The sequence below is a fragment of the Salminus brasiliensis genome, chromosome 11 (genome assembly GCF_030463535.1).
Source record: "Salminus brasiliensis chromosome 11, fSalBra1.hap2, whole genome shotgun sequence".
Taxonomy (NCBI): Eukaryota; Metazoa; Chordata; class Actinopteri; order Characiformes; family Bryconidae; genus Salminus; species Salminus brasiliensis.
In genome coordinates this window covers 9,352,904-9,373,035 of record NC_132888.1, presented here as the reverse complement: position 1 = coordinate 9,373,035, position 20,132 = coordinate 9,352,904, and the positions used below count along the sequence as shown (strand labels likewise).

The window sequence follows — 20,132 nt, the reverse complement described above, 5'->3', positions numbered from 1 at the left end:
CTGTTCTTTCTGCATTGGAACCATATGGAGGTGATCCCAGTCTTATGTTTACACAACAGCTCCAGGGCTACCGAATCCTATCAAAAAAGGCCTTAAATCAACATGCTAAATATCAATATCACTGTTTACTTGTACTTTCAGTGTTGTTGCCACAGTGCGGATACGTCTGATCTTGTATATTTTCAGTAGAAAGCCCTGTAATATTGCAATTGTTGTTCGGAGATTCTGCCCTAAGGCAGTGTTCCCAATTTGGCCAGTATTACGCATGATGTGTTACAGTAACATATGATACTCCTAAAACCACAGGATGCCACAAAGCACCGCAGTGGAAGTAGAGAGTTCCTGTTTAGACACTTTATAGCTGACATGTGGCGAATGTCTTCAGCTGGAGTCTGTTCATTTCCTGCGAAGACCAACCTGGCAGTGGGACAGCGCTCTCCAGCATGCTAACTATCGCTAATGCTAAGCAGAAGCAGAGAGACAGAGAATGCCTTGAGCCATAGTATTATGTTTTTGCGGTTAGCACACAACGCTCTGACCTGGAAATGGACAAAAGCGATTATTTGCCAATCCACTTCATCAGCAAGAGCTTCAGACTTCCAGAAGCCTGGGAGTTTTGTACATTGAAATTGAAATTGAATTGAATCAGGCCAAATTTACAATGAAAACAGCCTTTTTTGAGCTAACTCAACTTAGTTTAGTCAAAAGCTCTCCTAACTCACATTCTTAGCTTTGCATCTCATATTGAGTTGAGCCTTAAAAACATTAGTAAATGAGCTGCAGCTGAAACTGATTAAATACTGTATAAGATGTTTAGTCTGTGGCTCCTGGAACTTAAGATCTTCTCACGTTTGATGAGCAGCAGTTAGACTGTAGGGCCACTCTAGAGCTGTGAAATTACACTACATACAAATGAACTCAGTTCTGAGTAAATGTACCTTGTCATGTCGCCGGCTTTGGAGTTCAAGAGTGGCGCAACTGTCTTGTTAGTTCAAATCCCATCAGCACCACAGCCCTCCATGGTCGGAAGTCTGAGAATAGGAAGGCCTCCTCCCATGTGATGGGGGGAGTTCTAACCTGCAGATGGGAATAATCAGCAAACAGTCTGCGGGGGGCGGGGGGCCACAGACTAAACAGCATACACGATATTAAAGCAGCTGCAGCTCATTTACTTTTACATTTTTGAGACTCAACTCGATCTGTAAAACTGAGATGCAGAAGTTAAACATTTAGGAGAACTTTTGACTAAACTAAGTTGAAAGTTAATCCTCAGATCATTTTTTTGATCATTTTGAGTTCACCTGCCTTTGACACTTTAGGCTCATAAAAAGCTTATGGTTAACAGTTATGCCTGAAATACAACTAAAAACATTCCAAATATTGTGTAAATCTCATCTATTCCACTGCTCTGATCTGACCTGTCTAATCTGATCCTCCTCTAGGTGGAGCAGCAGTCTCAGTACATTCAGGGCTATAAGGTGATGTACCGGGTGTCCTCTGAGACGGGTCCTACCCGGAACGACTGGGCCGTATTCGAGGTGCAAACTCCTGGAGAATACACAGCACTGATTACTCAGCTCCGCAAAGGCACCACCTACGATTTCAAAGTCCGGCCTTTTTTCAACGAGTTCCAGGGCACGGACAGCGATATCAAAGTGGGCAAGACTCTGGAAGAAGGTAATGGTTTCCGTCTTCTGTCCATTTCTGTGCTGCTGTCTGTCAACTAAAACCAAATTTCCTCAGTCCTCAGTTTTGAATGCACAAGTTTTGGGATGTCACCAACTCCATTTCCATATATCCGCCCACATTTAGCCTACAAACCGTTTAACCCTGCCCATTCAAGCAACTAATAGCGTTTCACCCTGGGCTGCTTTTTGAAGAAATAGTACAGGACAGAGCTAATTTACATTTGATCAGTCTAAAAGGCACTGTAACAGACCGGCATAATTCTAAAGGATAAAAATAGGTTGGATGAAAAGAAATTGGTTGTGTGAAAAGCAGTTATTACTTTTATGGCACTTAGACCCACACAGACTATATAAGTGAAGCTCAGGGGAGTTGGAATTCAAGACCAACACAGGGCATATCCCTGTAACACTTACCACTGATGTTATGCACATGTTATAAGCATTAGGTTACACTGTGTGCTTGAGTATGTATATTCTCAGCAATTCCAGCATACAGCAAACTGTGCTGCTGCTGAAGTGCAGTCTTTCAGCCAGAGGGCGGTTTGGAACAGCCCTCAGAGAGCCAAGCGGCAGATGGGAAGCCATGTAACGAACGTAACGCTCAAACAAATGCTGTGCTAATTGTTTGTAGGGCGTGGCTGTCTGTGGCTCTTCAAATCCACAAAGATTTGGTTAACTCCCAGAGTTCACAGTGTGTATGTAATAGAGAGAGAGCGAGAGAGAGAGAGAGAGAGAGAGAGAGAGAGAGAGGGAGAGGGAAATGACTCTTGAGAAAGACTGAGAGAAAAGAGCCTGAAAACAGCTGGCTTTGCTCTCAGGCATTTAATTGCTCATAAGGGGCTGGTGTGTTTTCTGGGTTTAAGCTCAGTCATACATTCACACTGTAATTGAGCGCCTGAATTACTTCAGTGTTCCAGTGAGTCATCACTGCTCACAATAAACACCTCGAAAACAATGTTTTAGGTATGACTATTACACTGCATACACACACAATAAGGTATATAATGTTAATATATATATATATATATATATATATATATATATATATATATATATATATATATATATTATTATCCAAAAATGAGTTCCTAAATGTAAGAAACCTTTTTTAAAACCTTTTTTGATTATTTTAAAGTGATTATATATATAATCACTAAAATCACTAAAAATCACTTTTTAAAAAAGGTTCCTTACATTTAGGAACTCATTTTTGGATAACAACCCCCACCCCCTCCCAAAAAAAAACAATAATAAAAAATATATATAATAAATCACACTGCCATTATGGTCTGTGGTCACAAGTTCGAATCCCATCCACTTTGCCATCAGTGGCCAGATCCTGATAGAGGACAATTGTCCGTTCTCTCTCTGGGTGGGTTTGATGGCACTCTCTCCTCTCATTATTCTTGTTGCTGGCACAGGTGTCTGGTAGCTGGTGGAACATTTCTAAACATTTCTAAACATTTGCTAAACTTAATAAATAAATAAATAGCTTAGTAAATTAATAATTTTTTTTAGTAAATTAGTATTTTGTGTGTTCATAGTATGTAGCTTCATGTAGCCATGGTTCATTCAATCATATTTGCATATTATTTGAGTACTAAATTAGTCCAGTCGCCAGGATGAAATGAGATATTTCATGATTCTCTACACCATTATCATCATCATGGTTAAATTGTGCCATACTTTAGTATGTTTCCATTGATTTAGTTTACTAGAACATCCAACATTATAAAAGTATGAGGCTCTAGACTATGTAACTCCCAAGCTACCACACTACTCACAATGCAGGGACACAGCATGGTAGTTTAATTTGATACACTGTATTGTTAAATCCCTAATATTAATTACATTGAAATCCACTCTATTGTACATGCATGTTGATCACACGCTCCGCATTTTAAACCCATTGGTTTTCCAGTGTTTAACTTTCATACTGTCTTTTCTCAGCACCCAGCGCCGCCCCCAGGGAAGTGACCGTGACGGAGAGTGGGGACAATGGCACGGCCATCCTGCTGTCTTGGCAGGCTCCCCCAGAGGACGAGCGGAACGGTGTGGTCCAGGAATACAGGGTGAGGAACACAGAGAGTGAGAGAGAGAGAGGTGGGAGTGACAAGGATGAGAAAATGCTGACACTCACTTAGTCACTCTGTCTCACTTAACGCCATCTGAAGGCCAGTGAGAGACTGAGCTGAGCTGAGAAAGAGGAACATTGGGATATGGTTGGCGAATGCTGCCACCTAGTGGCCTGCATTATTTCTGAAACTCTGTGGTTTTTGCTTTGACAATATATGCAAAACACTAGTGCCAAAGATCATTATAAGAGGATACTAAAAAATGATGCAGTCCAGTACATGAATCTATAGAAGGCATGGTTTAAATTAGGCGAAAGTTTTTGGAGAATATGATCCTCCTTATTTCTGCGCTATTCAGGACAGTCCATATTTGAAGCCATACTGCTATTATTTTGTATCCTTAATGTTTTTATATAAATAGTTCCTTAATTTCTTCCATTTATTTCTCATTTGTCCGCCTTTCCGTGCCCTCTGCACCCAGTTAAAGCTTTGTGTGGCACACTCGGCCTGCTGAGCTTATATGATATTCCGTTCAGGTCTTTACTTTTTAATGGGATCCTGGCGTGCTGCCGTTTAATGTGCGGATTAGAGTTGGAGGCAGTGAGAAGAAAAGTAGAAAAAAGTGAAGTCGCTGTTAATTTTCCAGGTAAATGTTTTCTGGCGATGGAAAGGGCGGTTGCGAGTAATTTCATGCTTGTTAAATTTGGCGAGAGCGTGCCATTCTTTCCTTAATCGCTTCCCCTGTTCACTCTTGCCGTTTCGCACCCCACCATGCCTCAAACGAGCTGCTGAGGATTCTGGGTCGGCTCTTGTTCTGTCCAATGATACTCTCTTTCCCCGGGACACAGCGGGGACGTCAGAGGCTTGTTATCATTTCTAAGAAGGAGAGCTAGCCAGAAGAGAAAACTCCAGCCAAAACAGCCTCAGACTGCGAAGGTATGGATTGCTTTGCGTTGAGCTGGTGATGGACTTTCTTCTTGGACCCCCTGGACCGGGTTAGCCAGAGCCGTATCACTTTCAGCCCGATGTTTGAGCTCCCGGCTCAGGCAGTAATTTCATTATAGTGATGATTGGTAATCCAGGCTGCAGTTTTTACTGTGGAACTGTGGTTATATAGGGCGCATTCAGAGGGCAGTCTGTTATGACTCCAGTGTGGAGGAAGCTGGTCAGGGTTGACTGCACTCAGAGAAACTCAATTTCTTTCGAGGAAAAAAACACACAGATGAGTTTCCATTGCGCTGGATTTGAGCCGGCTGAATCGGGTTAAGTGAATACTATAGGAGATTCTGGGTTATGGAGACATACAACACAGTCAAACCTGATTCTCTCATCTGTAAAAAAACACATCTGTATTATTATATGGACAAAAGTTTTATACTGCTTTTGTTGGAGTAACTTTCTCCACTGTCCAACGAAGGCTTTCTACTAGATTTTGAAGCATTGCTGTAAGGATTTGATTGTATTCAGTGACAAGAATGTTAATGCAGTCTGGATGTTTGTTGATCATCACCCCATCTCGTCTTCAACTCCCCACCTCACCCCAGAATTGTTGGATGGAGCACCTACCATCATTTCAGAGACCACAGATCCACTGCTCCACAGCTCAATAAAAGCTGGGGGATTTATACCCCTCTAGCCCACGCCTGGCAGTAGACACGGTGCCAATAGGTTGATGTTGAGCTTTGAGTAGGGCTGGCAGAGCTTTCACTAGTTGGTTGGGTTTATGTACTTTTTGGAGCGTAAATATAACAAGTTAAGACAGTTGCGCAACAGTTTTGAGGTTTAGGAATGGGTCAGTTTTCCAGCTGTCACACAGACACACACTCTGGCACAGACTCTAACTCTCTCTCTCTCTCTATTTTTCTATTTCTGTATATTCAGATCTGGTGTTTGGGGAACGAGAGCCGCTACCACATTAATCGCACAGTGGACGGGTCCACCTTCTCAGTAGCTATCTCAGGCCTGGTTCCAGGGATCCGCTACAGCGTGGAGGTGGCAGCCAGCACCGGGGCCGGACCTGGAGTGAAGAGTGAGGTCACCTACTTCCAGCTGGGTGAGTCAATATGTTCCATTGAATTCTAGCAAATCAGAAGTCCTCAAAATGTTCTTAATAAAATACTATTAAATTTAGGGTGTTCCTCCGAAGATGCTGTATAGTTTTATTTTAATGACTGTAATGAACAAAATTGTCAGTTTTCTTGCAGTATCATCACTGCTGCAATCAATCAGGTTGATGAGCCATACTACAGTAATAATGTATTAAAAAAACATTCCAATAACCACTTTATGATGTGGTGACCACACCTGTATTGCATTTCTGCTCTTCTTCATCTGGCAGTCAATTTTAAGCTCTTAATCTGAATGCACTGGTCCATAAAGATTTATATAAACAATTTACTCCTTCGCTTAAAGGAGAACCATAAGCCTTGACTTGTTCCCTCAAAAGCTGCTGATGTTGGTGGTTAAAAACGTAATTGAAATAATTAGATCAGCGTCAGTGTTGGCACGGCGCCTTGTGAGGTAGTTGAATGACAGGAGAGCTCATAAATTTAATCTGTTTTAATTCAGAGTCAAATGAATTCTAATTGAGGTTGGAGCCTTGATTACTTTCAGTCTGTTGGCAACAAAAGGTGTGAAATATTATATTTATGTTTGAAGGCAGCAGATGAAGGGCACGGTGTTTGACAGTGCAGCCCGTCAGGATTTAATGCAGCTCGGAATCGCACCACCTGCATGCGTGAGGAGTTGAGAGATGGCTTTATTGGCGTGTGCTTTGATCTGTTTGGCAGAAATAGGAGTGAGATGCAGTGTTTTTTTACGGTTCCTCGCTCAACACTTACAAAACAATATAAAGACAGAATGAAAGCTTTATAGCTGAAGCTCTGACTGATCAAAAACTAAAAAGGTGCACGTATTTGTCACTGTACAGCGAAATGTGTCCTCCGCATTTAACCCATCTGGTAGTGAACACACACTCACATGTGTTAGGGGCAGTGAGTACACACACACACCCAGAGCGGTGGGCAGCCAACTCCAGCGCCCGGGGAGCAGAGAGGGTAAAGGGCCTTGCTCAACAGCCCAACAGCGGCAGCTTGCCGAGCCCAGGAATCAAACCCACAACCCTGTTATCGATATCCCGTCTCTCTAACCGCTGAGCCACCACTGCACACTCACCACTGCCCACTCCTTCATCTGTCGTCCTATTTATTTACCTTACCTGCTTTGGAAACTGTTGCAGTATGATGAACACTATAAGGTTTCTATAGCGCTGTATATGACTAGCAATCTGTAATTTTTGAAGGATTTGGAAGCAAAATCCATTCAGTTTTTCCATTCAGTAGGTGTTGGAAGTGGGATTGCCACACTTATGATATTTCAAAGCTTTATTATGATTCATATTGCTGTTATTAGGAGATGAAAATCAGTTTTTATTACAATTGAATTGACATATTTGTTTTTATTCTAAATTCTGTCTTAACCTGTAGCCAAAATTGCTGTAGCCATTAGTGCTGGACACAGATGGAATTTGGCCTCTGCCAAATTCCACCCATTCGTGTGGTGAACGCACACACACACACACACACACCCACACACTAGTGATCAAACAGTGCACAGTAACAGTGAGCACACATGCCCAGAGTCGGTGGGCAGCCATTGCTGCATTGCCCGGGGAGCCCGGAGGGTGAAGGGCCTTGCTCAGGGGCCCAACAGTGGCAGCTTGCCAAGCCTGGGTATCGAACCCACAACCATGTTATCAATAACCGCTGAGCCACCACTGCCCCATAAGTTATACAGGTGTTAGTGTTAGAATTACACTATACTATATATTGTAGAATTACTTTTTCTCATGATATTACTGTAATACTAATTTTGTAGTATTATGTTAAATGTTTGATTATTATCTTCACTGTCTCACAAAACCTGTATGTCAACTTTACAGGAGTTATCCATTTTTGATGTTTTTCACAATATGAAATAATGTAAATCTGGCAGTTCTTCTTTACATTGTGTAAAATTGTAATGATGAACGGACTAATTGAAATGCTCCAAATTGGCTTGGAATAAAATCTTAAAAGCTAAGAAGGTTTTTTTTCCTCCTGTAAAGGAGAAACAAGGTACAGTGCCAGTCAAAAGTTTGGACACACCTTCTTATTTAGTGGCTTTTCTTTATTTTTGTTTATAATTTTAATTAATTATGTAATCTATGAAGAAACATGTATGGAATTGCGCAGTATACGTAGTAAAAGTGTTATAAAAAACATATCTTTAGATATCTCAGAGTAGCCACTTTGTGCTTTGATGACAACTTTGTGCACATCAAGTCAAGTCAAGTCAAGTCAAATTTATTTGTATAGCGCTTTTTACAACTGTTGTCGTCACAAAGCAGCTTTACATAATTAGTACTTAATAAAGGACAGGTACTTAATAAAGGACAGCACATGGTTTAACTGGTGTGTCTTCTGCAATTGTGAAGTTCATTTGTGGAATTGCTTTCTTAAGATATTTGAGACCATTAGGTGTGTTGTGCAGAGGTAGGGTTGGTACACAGTTCCATTCACAGTGACTAGCCCTATTTGACTACAGTGTACTGTATGCATATATAAACCACCTTCAACCACTGCTTAGTAGTGGCATTAATCCAGAAGGACTTACAATTCAAGAGTGAGACAGAGAGACAGAGAAAGAGAGAGACAGAGAGAGAGAGAGAGAGAGAGAGAGACAGAGAGAGAGAGAGAGAGAGAGAGAGAGAGAGAGAGAGAGAGAGAGAGAGAGAATTAAACATGCTGAACACCTCATGAGTATGAGCTTTGAGGGAAAGGAAAAGCTTATGGGAAACCTGTTTGCCTGCAGCTCTGAAATGTCTCCCCAATGATAAAAGTGTCTCTGACATGAATCAAAACCACATAGCAAGGTGGAGAAAGATGAAAAATAGCAGAAAAAAAGACCCGTCAATGGAGAGAAATCTTTTTAGGCCTGGAAGGACGGGCTAGCCCAGTCTGTCTAATGTGGGGAACAAGGGAAGGAGACAGAGAGAATAGGCAGATGAAGCAGTGGCTTTGTTGTGCGTGCTGCTTTGCCAGGCTTATTTTTTTTTGTCTTTTAATCCACCACACAGTTCTCTTCTAAAGAGATACTAATGTTCGTCTGTGATCTCCAGACTGAGATTGTGATGTAGATTCGGAGTTAATAATTAGTATGATTTCCTTCATTAATCAAAGTTCCATCTCATTAAAGAAGAAGTAACTGCAGTGTCATGGAGCGTAGACTGACTGTAATTAAAGGTGTTCCTGAAATGTGAAGGCATCATCCAGTGCAGTTATCACAATTCTGAAAACAGTGGTCTATTTCTCACAGTGTCTCTGTTTTACTCTCCGTTTCTCTTTGGTGTCTCTTGTTCAGACTCCTCAGGGCGGATGACGCAGACAGTAGTGGACCCAGAGAACACTCTGTCTCAGCAGATCTCAGATGTGGTCCGGCAGCCGGCCTTCATCGCGGGCATTGGTGCGGCCTGCTGGATAATCCTGATGGTCTTCAGTATCTGGCTGTACCGACACCGCAAGAAGAGGAGCGGCCTGAGCACCAGCTACGCCGGCATCCGCAAAGGTACAGCAGCTGACCAAGCCAGGTTTAAAGGACAAGTGTTGGAGTAGTGTGTGGAGTTTGTACCTTCATAGGCGTTTTTTTGAGGGTTTTTTGAGGGTCAGTTGAGGGTTGGGTGCCTTGCTAAAGGGCAACTTTAATATCTGTTCAGGGCTCGAACCGATGACTCAATGGATGACCCGATGATTCAAGACCACTTTACTAACCTTCAGTAGCTGCCCCAGTAGTAGTGATTTATTAACAGTTATTAATGTAAAGCAGAAACATGCATAAAAAGAAATAATTGCATGATTAAAAAATAAATTATATATATATATATATATATATACTAACAGATTTAGCTTATTTAGCATTTAGCATATTTAATTATGCTGGTAATGCTAGACTTCTAGGGGTTTATAGTAAAGTGGTGACTATGTAGTCTATGCAGGTTTTAAATGGAAAATTACCAGTGCAGCACTGGGATTATCCCAGTAAACCCAGTAATAAATTCAGTTGCTTAACAGAAAAAAAACAGACCATAACTTCACATGAAAACACACTGGTGCTGGAATCAGAAAAACACACATTTTAGGGTATTGGGTCTTCCTTCCTTGTTGTCATCTGATCAAAGGTCCTACAGAAGTGCCACGTCTCAGTTTCTGCTGCAGATCCTTCCTTTCTCTTTTTTATTTCGCAAGACTTTAAGCAGAAATTTCAGAAAGATCTTTCCGCTGGCTCCAGCCTCTCCACCACAACAGACACGGCTCTGTGATGATGGCTTTCCCCACTTGCGGATTTAATGTATGTCTTCAGGCTACGCTGCTGCCAGAGCTTCTCTCCCAGCTTAGTCATCTATCCCGGACATCATTAATTCATTAATTCCAAGGCTGTTCATAAACCCTTGATTTGCTGCCTACGTTCTGTAATTTCAGACTAGTGGTACTAGTGAAAAAAGGGGGGAAAAGAATCTGGTAGAACTGAAAACAGCAATATTTCCTGCCACCCATGTCCTTGCCTTTCAAACGCCTCTTTTCAGTCGCAGAGGCTTAAAGTTCAAACTGTAAACTCCGAATCTGATGGAGGCTCTTTCACATCTCTCGCTGAGGAGTTCATGCAGATAGGCAATCGCACAATGACTTTTTTTTCCTGGTGTTGGCAAAGGGCTGCAGGCACATCCTTCTCAAGGACATTCAGCTAATGGAATGCTGGAAGTGGTGCTTAAAAAGAGACAGGGTCCAGCTATTCATTTGCATTAGCATTCACACACTCTGAAGGTTAAGGTGTACTCAGCTATAGAACATGAATGCTGTGAAACTGAAAGGGTTCTGTTATTGGAAGTTCAGCACAGACTTCAATGTCCAGGATTACTGCTGGAAGAGCTTTATCTTCTTTGAAAATATTCAGAATTTACATTTCAGTTCGGATCTGTTCAGGCTACAGTTATAGTTGTATAAGCTACAGGTGTTGTTGTATAGGCTACAGGTATAGTTGTATAGGCTACATGTATTCTTGTATAGCTACCGGTGTTGTTGTATAGGCTACATTCTTTGTTGTATAGACTGCATGTATAGTTGTATAGCTACAGGTATTGTTGTATAAGCTACAGGTATTGTTGTATAGGCTACAGGTATTGTTGTATAGGCTCCAGGTGTTGTTGTATAGGCTACAGTTATAGTTGTATAGGCTGCAGGTGTTGTTGTATAGGCTCCAGGTGTTGTTGTATAGGCTACATTCTTTGTTGTATAGACTGCATGTATAGTTGTACAGCTACAGGTATTGTTGTATAAGCTACAGGTATAGTTGTATAGGATACAGGTGCTGTTGTATAGGCTACAGGTATTGTAGTATAGGCTACATGTATTGTAGTATAGGCTACAGGTAAAGTTGTATAGGTTACAAGTGTTGTATAGGCTACAAGTAAAGTTGTATAGACTGCAAGTATAGTTGAATAGACTACAGGTGTTGTTGTATAGCTACAGGTATAGTTGTATAGGCTACAGGTATAGTGGTATAGGTTATAGGTATTGTAGTATAGGCTACAGGTATAGTTGTATAGGCTCCAGGTGTTGTTGTATAGTTGCAGGTATAGTTGTACAGGCTCCAGGTATAGTTGTATAGGCTACAGGTATAGTTGTATAGCTACAGGTGTTGTTGTATAGGCTGCAGGTATAGTTGTATAGCTACAGGTGTTGTTGTACAGGCTCCAGGTATAGTTATATAGCTACAGGTGTTGTTGTATAGGCTACAGGTGTTGTTGTATAGGCTGCAGGTATTGTGAGGCTTTGTATTTATATATGACAATTGATAGTAAAGCACTTGTAAGTATGACTACATACAATATATGGACAAAAAAGTATTGCGATACCTGCTCAGTCCTTTTTTCATCCAAAAGTAACTCTCTCTACTGTCCAGAGAAGGCTTTCAGCGACAAGAGCGTTAATGAGGGCAGGTTGTTGGATAATCACCACGCCACCTCATCACCAACTCCATCCATCCAACACCAGCACCATTCATCATTCCAGAGAACACAGTTCCAGCGCTCCACAACTCTGTGCTGGGGGGCATTTTACCCCACTATCCAACACCTGACATTAGGCATAATGCCAATAAGTTGATATATATGTTCTCCAGAGAGTACTATTGTATTGGCAGTGTTTCTCTACAGGACCTACACAAGCCGTGTTTGTGCATTTGGACATCTGTGTCAGCAGTAGATGCACCTCATAGTAGCGGAATGTAATTAAAGATTTGAACATATCGTGTATCATAGGGAAAAAATGGTTATTAGCCATGGTTACACAAAGTGATGCACCACAGTGTTGTTCTGTATGTGTGGTGTGTGAGCTAGCACTAGTGGTTCTGGCATTTTGCATTAGGGTAACTTTCCGCTCGTGTCAAATATAAGAGACTCTATTAACCCCCTGCTGGTTTAGCACTGGGGAGTCAGCTCTCTGGCCAGCAACCAAGTGCCACAGCCGGTGAGAGTGAGTGAGCCAATAAAAAGCACTGCATGGTTTCCAACTCTTGCCTCCGGGGTCTTCACAATATTTACACTCAGATTTGTATTTATAGATCTGATGAAGTCACGGTCAAATCATTTCTTTTCATATGTTGCCCACCCCAAAAACATCAGACATGTGCAGTCACTTTCTGATGTTAGATGCTGTACTTTGACATCAGCTGTTCATCAAGAGCTACCTGTACCTGTTGATCACTGGTCACTGTGTCACAGGTCAGTTATTTTGTGGACATCGGAACAACTGATTTCTAATTGTTCTGAGATCTTTTTAGAACCCTTTCTAGACTCATCAGCCTCTACAACCTTCTTTCTTGCCTCAGAGAGCTCTTTGAGTCTGGCCATGGTGACACCACGCACTTCTACAATTAAGAGCAAACCATATGAAATGAGGTTTAAAAAAGGGTAAGTGTCTCATGCCTATTACGAGCATCCACTGGCCAAGGAACAATACACTTGCCTTATGCACTAAAGGCCCAGTGTGATCTTGCACTTGAGAGCTCAGGGTACGCAGCCTGGGGCAGTGCGTTGGTGTTGCTTCCCTTAAACTCTAAAAAGTCTCTTATGACACTGATGGCAAATATGTAGGCTTTCCACGCCTTTTGCACTTGAGAAAGCCACAAGGCCGAGTGCAGCCCTCTTTGAACTGGTGGCTGGGAAAGCTTTGTGTGAGAACAAATGAAGAAAGGGGTAATTGTGCCCACATAAAGCAGGAATGTGCTGTTAGGGTGGAGTGGAGAGGAGGTGCGATCTTTGTAAACACGCACATGTACGTCTGAATGGCTGTGTGTGTGTGTGAGTGTCTTACACTGCGTATGAACTTATGCGAAGCATATAAGCATCCTGTCTTCGCGAACCTGACAGCCACTTGCCTGAGTTGATGCCGTGGATGATTCGATTTCTTTATCATCTGCCACATTAGCATTTTCATATGCCTGAAGGGCACACGCCCAGCCTCCCGCCCTTCCTCGCTCTCTGTTTACTTCTCAACAGATAAACACACATGATAACAGCGTCAAAAGTGGCCAAATCTATTACGGTGATCTTCTCATACACCAGGACCTCCGAGTGCTGCCAACAGCAGGCAGACCAAATGGAAAATAGAGAGAAAGAAAAAAGCGAGGGAGAGAGAGAGGTGACATTTAAAGGATTTAAAGGGAAGGTCCCCGACTGCTGCTTTAGAGTACAGGCGATATGAGAAGGTGAAGACAGTAGTAATAGTATTGCTGGGGTTCAATCTGACACGTTGTTGTAGTGCAGCCAAAAACAGGCCCACTAGCTAAGCATGCAAGAGGGTTCTTCTTTCTTTTGATATTTTAATTGCCTGTTTGTGGTGTATTCAGAGCCTAAATCGCTGATAGTGGTGCCGCCGAACGTCTTACGCTTTGTCAGTCTGTTTATGGGATTCTTTGATCAAATTGAAGAAATATGTGAGGGGATTATCATGCAGGAGAAGGACTCTAAATGTGAATAGGACATACATTTCAAAGCCATTCGCAGGAATTTCTTATGCATTCATGAGTCAGTTCTCTGCAGTGTCACATTTTTATGGTGCGTTTTACAGAGACAGTGGCACAATTGGCTCATTCCCTCACTGCTTCTGTTTACTGCAGCATCAGATGTCACATAGGTGCTCTGGTAAACAGCCCTGAAGTCACATGACTCAGAGGAAACAAGTCCTGCACTCACACTCACAAATAACGGTGTTACACAAGGTCCTTTGAGCGATGCCGTTGCTCCATGAAGAACTACACTACATGTCCAAATATTTGTGGACACCCCTTCTAATGCATGTATGAAGCTACAGCAAATGCGCACACATACATATACTTCTCTGCAGAGAAATACTGCCTGTAGAATAGGACTATCTGGAGCAGGTAAACATGAACCTATTGGCATAATGCTGCCTAATGCCAGGTGTGGGCTAGAGGGGTATAAAGCCCCCCAGCATTGAGCTGTGGAGCAGTGGAGGAACTGTGTTCTCTGGAATGATGGATGGTGGTGCTCCATCCAGGACTTTGAAGTGATTTGGGGATGAAGTGGGGTGGTGAATAGCTCTTAGTAACAGGCTGTATCTTCTCTTTTGCATGTTCTTCTGGTTGGATCTGCAGTACCGTCCTTCACCTTCACACCTACTGGTAAGCACTACAGCAAAGCACTATAGTTAAGAATCATTTACTCCTCAGTTTCACTCTCTTGACTCTCCTCTCAGGTATCCAGGTACCCAGTTGGGTTTTTGGATTTGATACTGAAAAAAGTCAAAATTAAATTATTGTAGTGCATTACATTGTACCTCATTACCCCCAGAGACAATACAGACATATGACTAACGTATTACTATATGACCATACGTCCCGTGCGAAACACTAGGTTCTACAGTGTAGCTGCTCTCGGTCCTTTCCACTTCTGTTCCACTCATGTCTGAATGTTCTTCAGTGACCTTGCTCACACTCCACACAGAAGGGTCACAGTGGACCACAAGAGACAGCAGCAGCAGCAAAAAAAGAAGAAAGAAGCAGCTGTTAAAAATACATCTCCCCACAAGAAAGGCCACTAAAACCAGTCTGACGCTTTTCACGCAGCTATCAAAGCCTGCTTTAGCACGTCAGCCAGGCCCCTGCCAATACGGTTAAAGAGGAGCTGAGGGAAGAGAGAAACGCTTCACTAAAGAGGACTTTAAAACAGGCGAGCAGCGGATCAAAGCAAGGCCGTCCGGCCCCATGCCTCAGCTGGGGTTTGATGAGGTGTCACCAGAGCTCGCACGGCCCAATTAGAGTGAGCGGAGAGGCGCTGTAGCACGCAGACTGGCTGTGAACTAAGGGTGACTTTTCCGTAGCAGGCAGAAGAACATGGCTGAGAATGTCACTTTCGCACTCTCCTTCATGGCCTCTTTTCTGTTCCTGCATCGCTCTCTCGCTAACTCACTCGCTCATTTCTTGTAGCAGTTGTTTCATCTTCCTGTCATCATCTCTTCAGCTTATCTCCATTTATGAGCAACAGGGAACACCCTTTTTCCTCTCCTGCATGAATGGAAATGAAGCTTGATTGCTAATGATGACACAATGCCAAACTTCCAGTGGAAGCCAAGACTCTCCACTGCTTGTGGAACGTCGGCTGCCAATGCTAAACACCCTAACATAGCTTCCCAAATCAGTATTCATATTCGTTTGGAAATGCACTGTATCACTGCTAAACAGTTCAGTTGACGTATTCCAAGCCTGAATGTGTCATCTGTTGGATATTACTCAGAAGATTATCTGTGTAGAAGCTGAGCTGAAGCTCTAACTCACTCTCTGAAGTGGGGAAGGGGAATGTGTGCTGTTCTTTGGCCAAAGGCTACTGAGGACTGCAATGAGAGTTGGACTTTATCTCCGTCTGCCACACTGGAGAGGGATCGTCCACTCCAAACTCGCTCTAGCACTGCCAGAAAAGCCAGCATGCCACTCAGGGCCAAGCTTTTACACACACTCCTCTGTGCTGAGTGATTAAGCCCTTTTGCATTATTCACTGACACACAGAAACACATATATCCTTTGTCTTCTCTAAACAACAACGTGTCTTTTTGGCTAAATCAAGACTTAAATCATGAGCATTTCATTTGCTTGCTGACCAAGACCAAGATATACTCTCTGTCCACTTATATATATCATCCCGGTCGAGCAAAAACCTTCACATCTCCATTTTTGATGGTGTTCACTTGTGATTTTTTTGTGTTTTGTGATGAATGGACCAATAGAAATGCTCTAAATGACTTGAAAGATAATGAGGTTTTTCCTTCTCCTGTAAAGTTTCCGTTTTGGAGATCCAAGGTTTTTGCATGACAGCTTCAATATACATTGTAGGGAATTGACCATGTAGGTGTACAATTCCATCTTAACCATCATCATCTTCGGGACACTGCTGGTTAAATATATGTAATGGACAAAAGTATTGGGACACCTACACATTACATCAACAGGAGCTTTCATGACATCCTATTCTAAATCAATAGGTATTAATATGGAGTTGGCCACTTTTCAGTAATACTGCTCACAGTTGATGGTGGAACATCTAGGAGGGGAGCATTTTCACCAACTGACCAAGCCGACGGTGGCATCCTGTTATGTACAGAACTATGCTGGGGTTCAGTGAGCTCTTTAGAACCACCCACTCTTTCACTTATGTGTATAAAAGCAGACTGAATGGCTAGGTGCTGTCTGTGGCAGTGGGACTCCAAATGCGAATCAAAGCCTGAATTCAGTTATTAAGAGGTGTGTCCCAATACTTTTGTCCATTAGACACAGTTGCTGGGGATTTTAGACACATCACTGTCTATAAGTTGAGAGCAGTCCAAATCCATATCCTGCCAAGAGGCCAAGAGCAGCCCTGTGGTCAGAAACTGGCCATTGATGAAGGGCTAGAGGATGGCTAACACAAGTAACGCAGGAACAAACATGGGTTATAGTCTCTAACTGTACACCACAGCAAGGTGGACGTACAAATTATTGCTTTCCAATAAAGTGGCCAGACAGTCTGCATTGTTACGTACAGTATGTAAGCCTTTGAGGTGTTTCGTCTTACTGTTTGATGTTTACTGTGTTTTTTCCCCTTCTTTTGCAGTTTCCTACCAAAGAGGAGGCGAGGCTGTAAGCAGTGCTGGGAGGTAAGCTATGAAAGCAGCTTCCTTAAAGTTGAATTTACTCAATGAGATGTAAACAAAGTCATTAAGAGTGGGCTTGGTGGGATTGGTGTAAAATTAAGTCTAACCTTTGGGGGGAACTTTGTCTTGGTCTTGAGGATAATGCCTTTTAGGCCAAAACCTCCTTAAAACTGTTGTACAACAGTGTATCACCTATCAGGCAGTGTATACCTAACTATTGGTATGTAATAGCTTTCTTTAAGGTATTTTTAGAGGCCTTAATCTCTTTGGCTGTGTCTCCATTCAATTTTCCCATAACAGAGCATTTCACATCCAAAGACTCTAAATGTCTGTTAACATCTTAATGATTTTAGATTAAACATTTTTTTGGAAAATCTGTGGCATTTTTTCAGTATAATCTACTCTATCTGTCTGTCTAGTGCAGGCTTCTTCCCTCCTAGTCCTGGAGGGCTGATATCCAGCACACCTGGATCAACTCGAAAAGCACGAAAGCACCAAACTGTGCTGAATACCAGCCCCCCAGGACCAGAATTGAGGAACCTTGGTCTGAAATTGGCACATCCCAATGATAACACAGTAGAGTCAGTAAATAGACAGTGTACTTGCATCCTCATGCCACTAGGGGTCAGTGTTGGCTTTGCAAAGTTGTTTTTGCGGGTGGAGTGAGAGGACTTGTATAACAAAGCTGAAGAATGCAGAGACAAAAGCTCATCTCTTCTGTCTTCATGTCTGTTGTCTGTTGATGCAAGGATTAGCCACATTTAACCATTTCCTTAATGCATTGTGGCACATCATCATTCACAATGTAGCCTGGTGGGTGCGTTTGTGTGTGTGTGTCTGCATGAGTAGGTGTGTTTCCACATTCTTTGTCCAGAGTGAAATAGCTTAAGGTGAGATTCTTTGCGAGACGTCTTACATAAAGTGAATGAGGTAGCCTAGAGGATGCTGGAGCTTTGGGGCGCTCTCTGCTCTTTGGAGACCCGCACCTGCCAATGACCCCCCCCCCCCCCCCCCCCCCCCCCCCGTCCCATTTGAAACAGCAGTAAAGGGATATGATAGCGGTAGTGAAACACAATCCACAGCTAGCACCTGGGAAACGGCCAGGACGGGCGGACGCTTAACTTTGAGATTTCACAGCACTAAACACTGACTTTGATGTTCCCGTCCATGGCTTTGATGCCTGTCCCTATAAATCTCATGCTTTTTCTGTTTCTGTCTCTCTCACTCTCTCTTCCTCTTCCTGTCTTTGACCTTGTATCAGTCTTTATTCCCGCTCAGTAGCAGCTTTATTGCGAAGACTTCCTGCCTTTAACGCTGCTTTATTACACACACAGCTACGGACCGGCATTCATATAGATGTGCATTGCTATTTACTGTTTAATCCTGTAGGCTTCACTGGTATTCTGAGACACTGTGACTCTCAGTGACTATGCAGACCTTCATTTTGCTTCAGTAATGCTTCTCAGGCTTTGTGTGTTTCTGCAAACAGGGGCAAAGCTGCTCTTAAGTTTCTACACTGTGTACAGTGTGATCCAGAGGTCACAGATAACAGCCATGGTTAAGAACATTGGGCCAGATAAAATTTCTTGTTAAAATTGTCTTTAGGATTCTTTATTCACTTCATAAGAACAATGGGATCCATCATTGTAGGAGCAGAGCTGTAGACAATGCCCTTAAAACACACCATGAATCTGACATAAGCTGCTTTTTTTGGCTAAACCAAAATTAAGGAAATTGTTAGGATGCAATGATGAATGAGTCTCATTCATCCTGTTCATGGAGACCCGCAGCACTGCACACATTATCTAACAAACCTGACTCACCAGTTTATTAGCAGAATACTTGATTAGCTGAAGTGGGTGTGTCAGATCACAAAGGCACTGAAAATGTGCAGTGTTGATGGGTCTCCAGGAGTCGGATTTAGAAACCTTGGGCTATGAAACACAGCCTTTTTAGCAGAAGTACAGTCTAATTTTATTTAATGCTACTAATTGTGCTGCTGTTAGTAGTATTGCAGTATAGCACTAGCCTTGCTGTTACTGCAATTACTGCTACTACTACAATTACTACTACTGCTACTAGTACTGCTAGTGCTGCCACTACTACTACTAGTACTGAGGATGTGAATTGGTTGTGCTATATAGGAGTGAGCATGTGATCAAATGGGTGTGGGTGGTACCCTGCAATGGACTGGCGCCATATTAAGGCAGTCCTGCCTTGCGCCCAATGATGATTCAGTGTGTGTATAAAAATCTTTACACGCTGGCATTCAAAAAGAACCACATGAATGGAGGGATTTATCCTGTCTGTTCACTTAAACCTGGAGGAAAACCGCAAGAAATGACAGATATTTCCACAAGATAATTAAAGATCGTTGTTCATTAAAGGCACAGTTTACAACCCATTAAGACTTGTGGGGCACCGCTGAGAGGAGGAGCTTCAGACTGTTAATAAACACTGTAAACTGTGTTTGTGTGTTAGTGTGTGGTTCTGGTCTTGCCTTCACCTTTCAGCAAGTCTTTCTGGCAGTGTAGTGATTAGATGTGTCTTCTCCACACTTTCTGACGTAAATACTGTTCTGAATGTGTCTCTGCAGGCCAGGTTTGTTGAACATCGGTGAGTCGGCCACTCAGCCCTGGCTAGCGGACACATGGCCCAACAACTGCTCCAACCAGAACGACTGCAGCATCAACTGCTGCACTGCAGGCAACGGCAACAGCGACAGCAACCTGACCACCTACAGCCGTCCTGGTGAGTGTGTGTGTGAGTGTGTGAGTCTTAGAGCAGTTAAGGATGCCTTAACTGTAACACTAGGGCTGCAAGATATGGATCAAGTAACATATTGCTACAAATTCAGCCATAACATTATCACCACTGACAGAAGAAGTGAAAAGCATTGATTATCTTTACCTACAGTGGCATCTGTCAAGAGGTGCTGTATATTGTATATATTGTATATTGAACAGTCAGGTCTTGAAAGTGACGTTGGATGAAAAACAGGAAAATAGACAAGCATTAGAATCCGAGACACTTTGAAAAGAACCAGATCGTAATGGCTAGACGACTTGGTCAGAACATCTCCAAAACATCAGGCAGGTCTGCGGGTATGCGCTGGTCAGTACCTACCAAAG

General features: G+C 42.6%; 1 protein-coding gene across 7 annotated transcripts in view; it reads left to right on the top strand.

The window, feature by feature from the left end:
- Positions 1-20,132, top strand: part of robo1 (roundabout, axon guidance receptor, homolog 1 (Drosophila)) — a 314,173-nt gene that overhangs the window by 276,746 nt on the left and 17,295 nt on the right. For all 7 annotated transcript variants that reach the window (XM_072691599.1, XM_072691600.1, XM_072691598.1 and 4 more), the window contains 7 exons: positions 1,443-1,677; positions 3,639-3,760; positions 5,645-5,816; positions 9,164-9,367; positions 14,474-14,500; positions 16,962-17,004; positions 19,598-19,752. In XM_072691599.1, the coding sequence (XP_072547700.1) occupies positions 1,443-1,677; positions 3,639-3,760; positions 5,645-5,816; positions 9,164-9,367; positions 14,474-14,500; positions 16,962-17,004; positions 19,598-19,752 (958 nt within the window). The remainder of the gene's footprint in view (positions 1-1,442; positions 1,678-3,638; positions 3,761-5,644; positions 5,817-9,163; positions 9,368-14,473; positions 14,501-16,961; positions 17,005-19,597; positions 19,753-20,132) is intronic.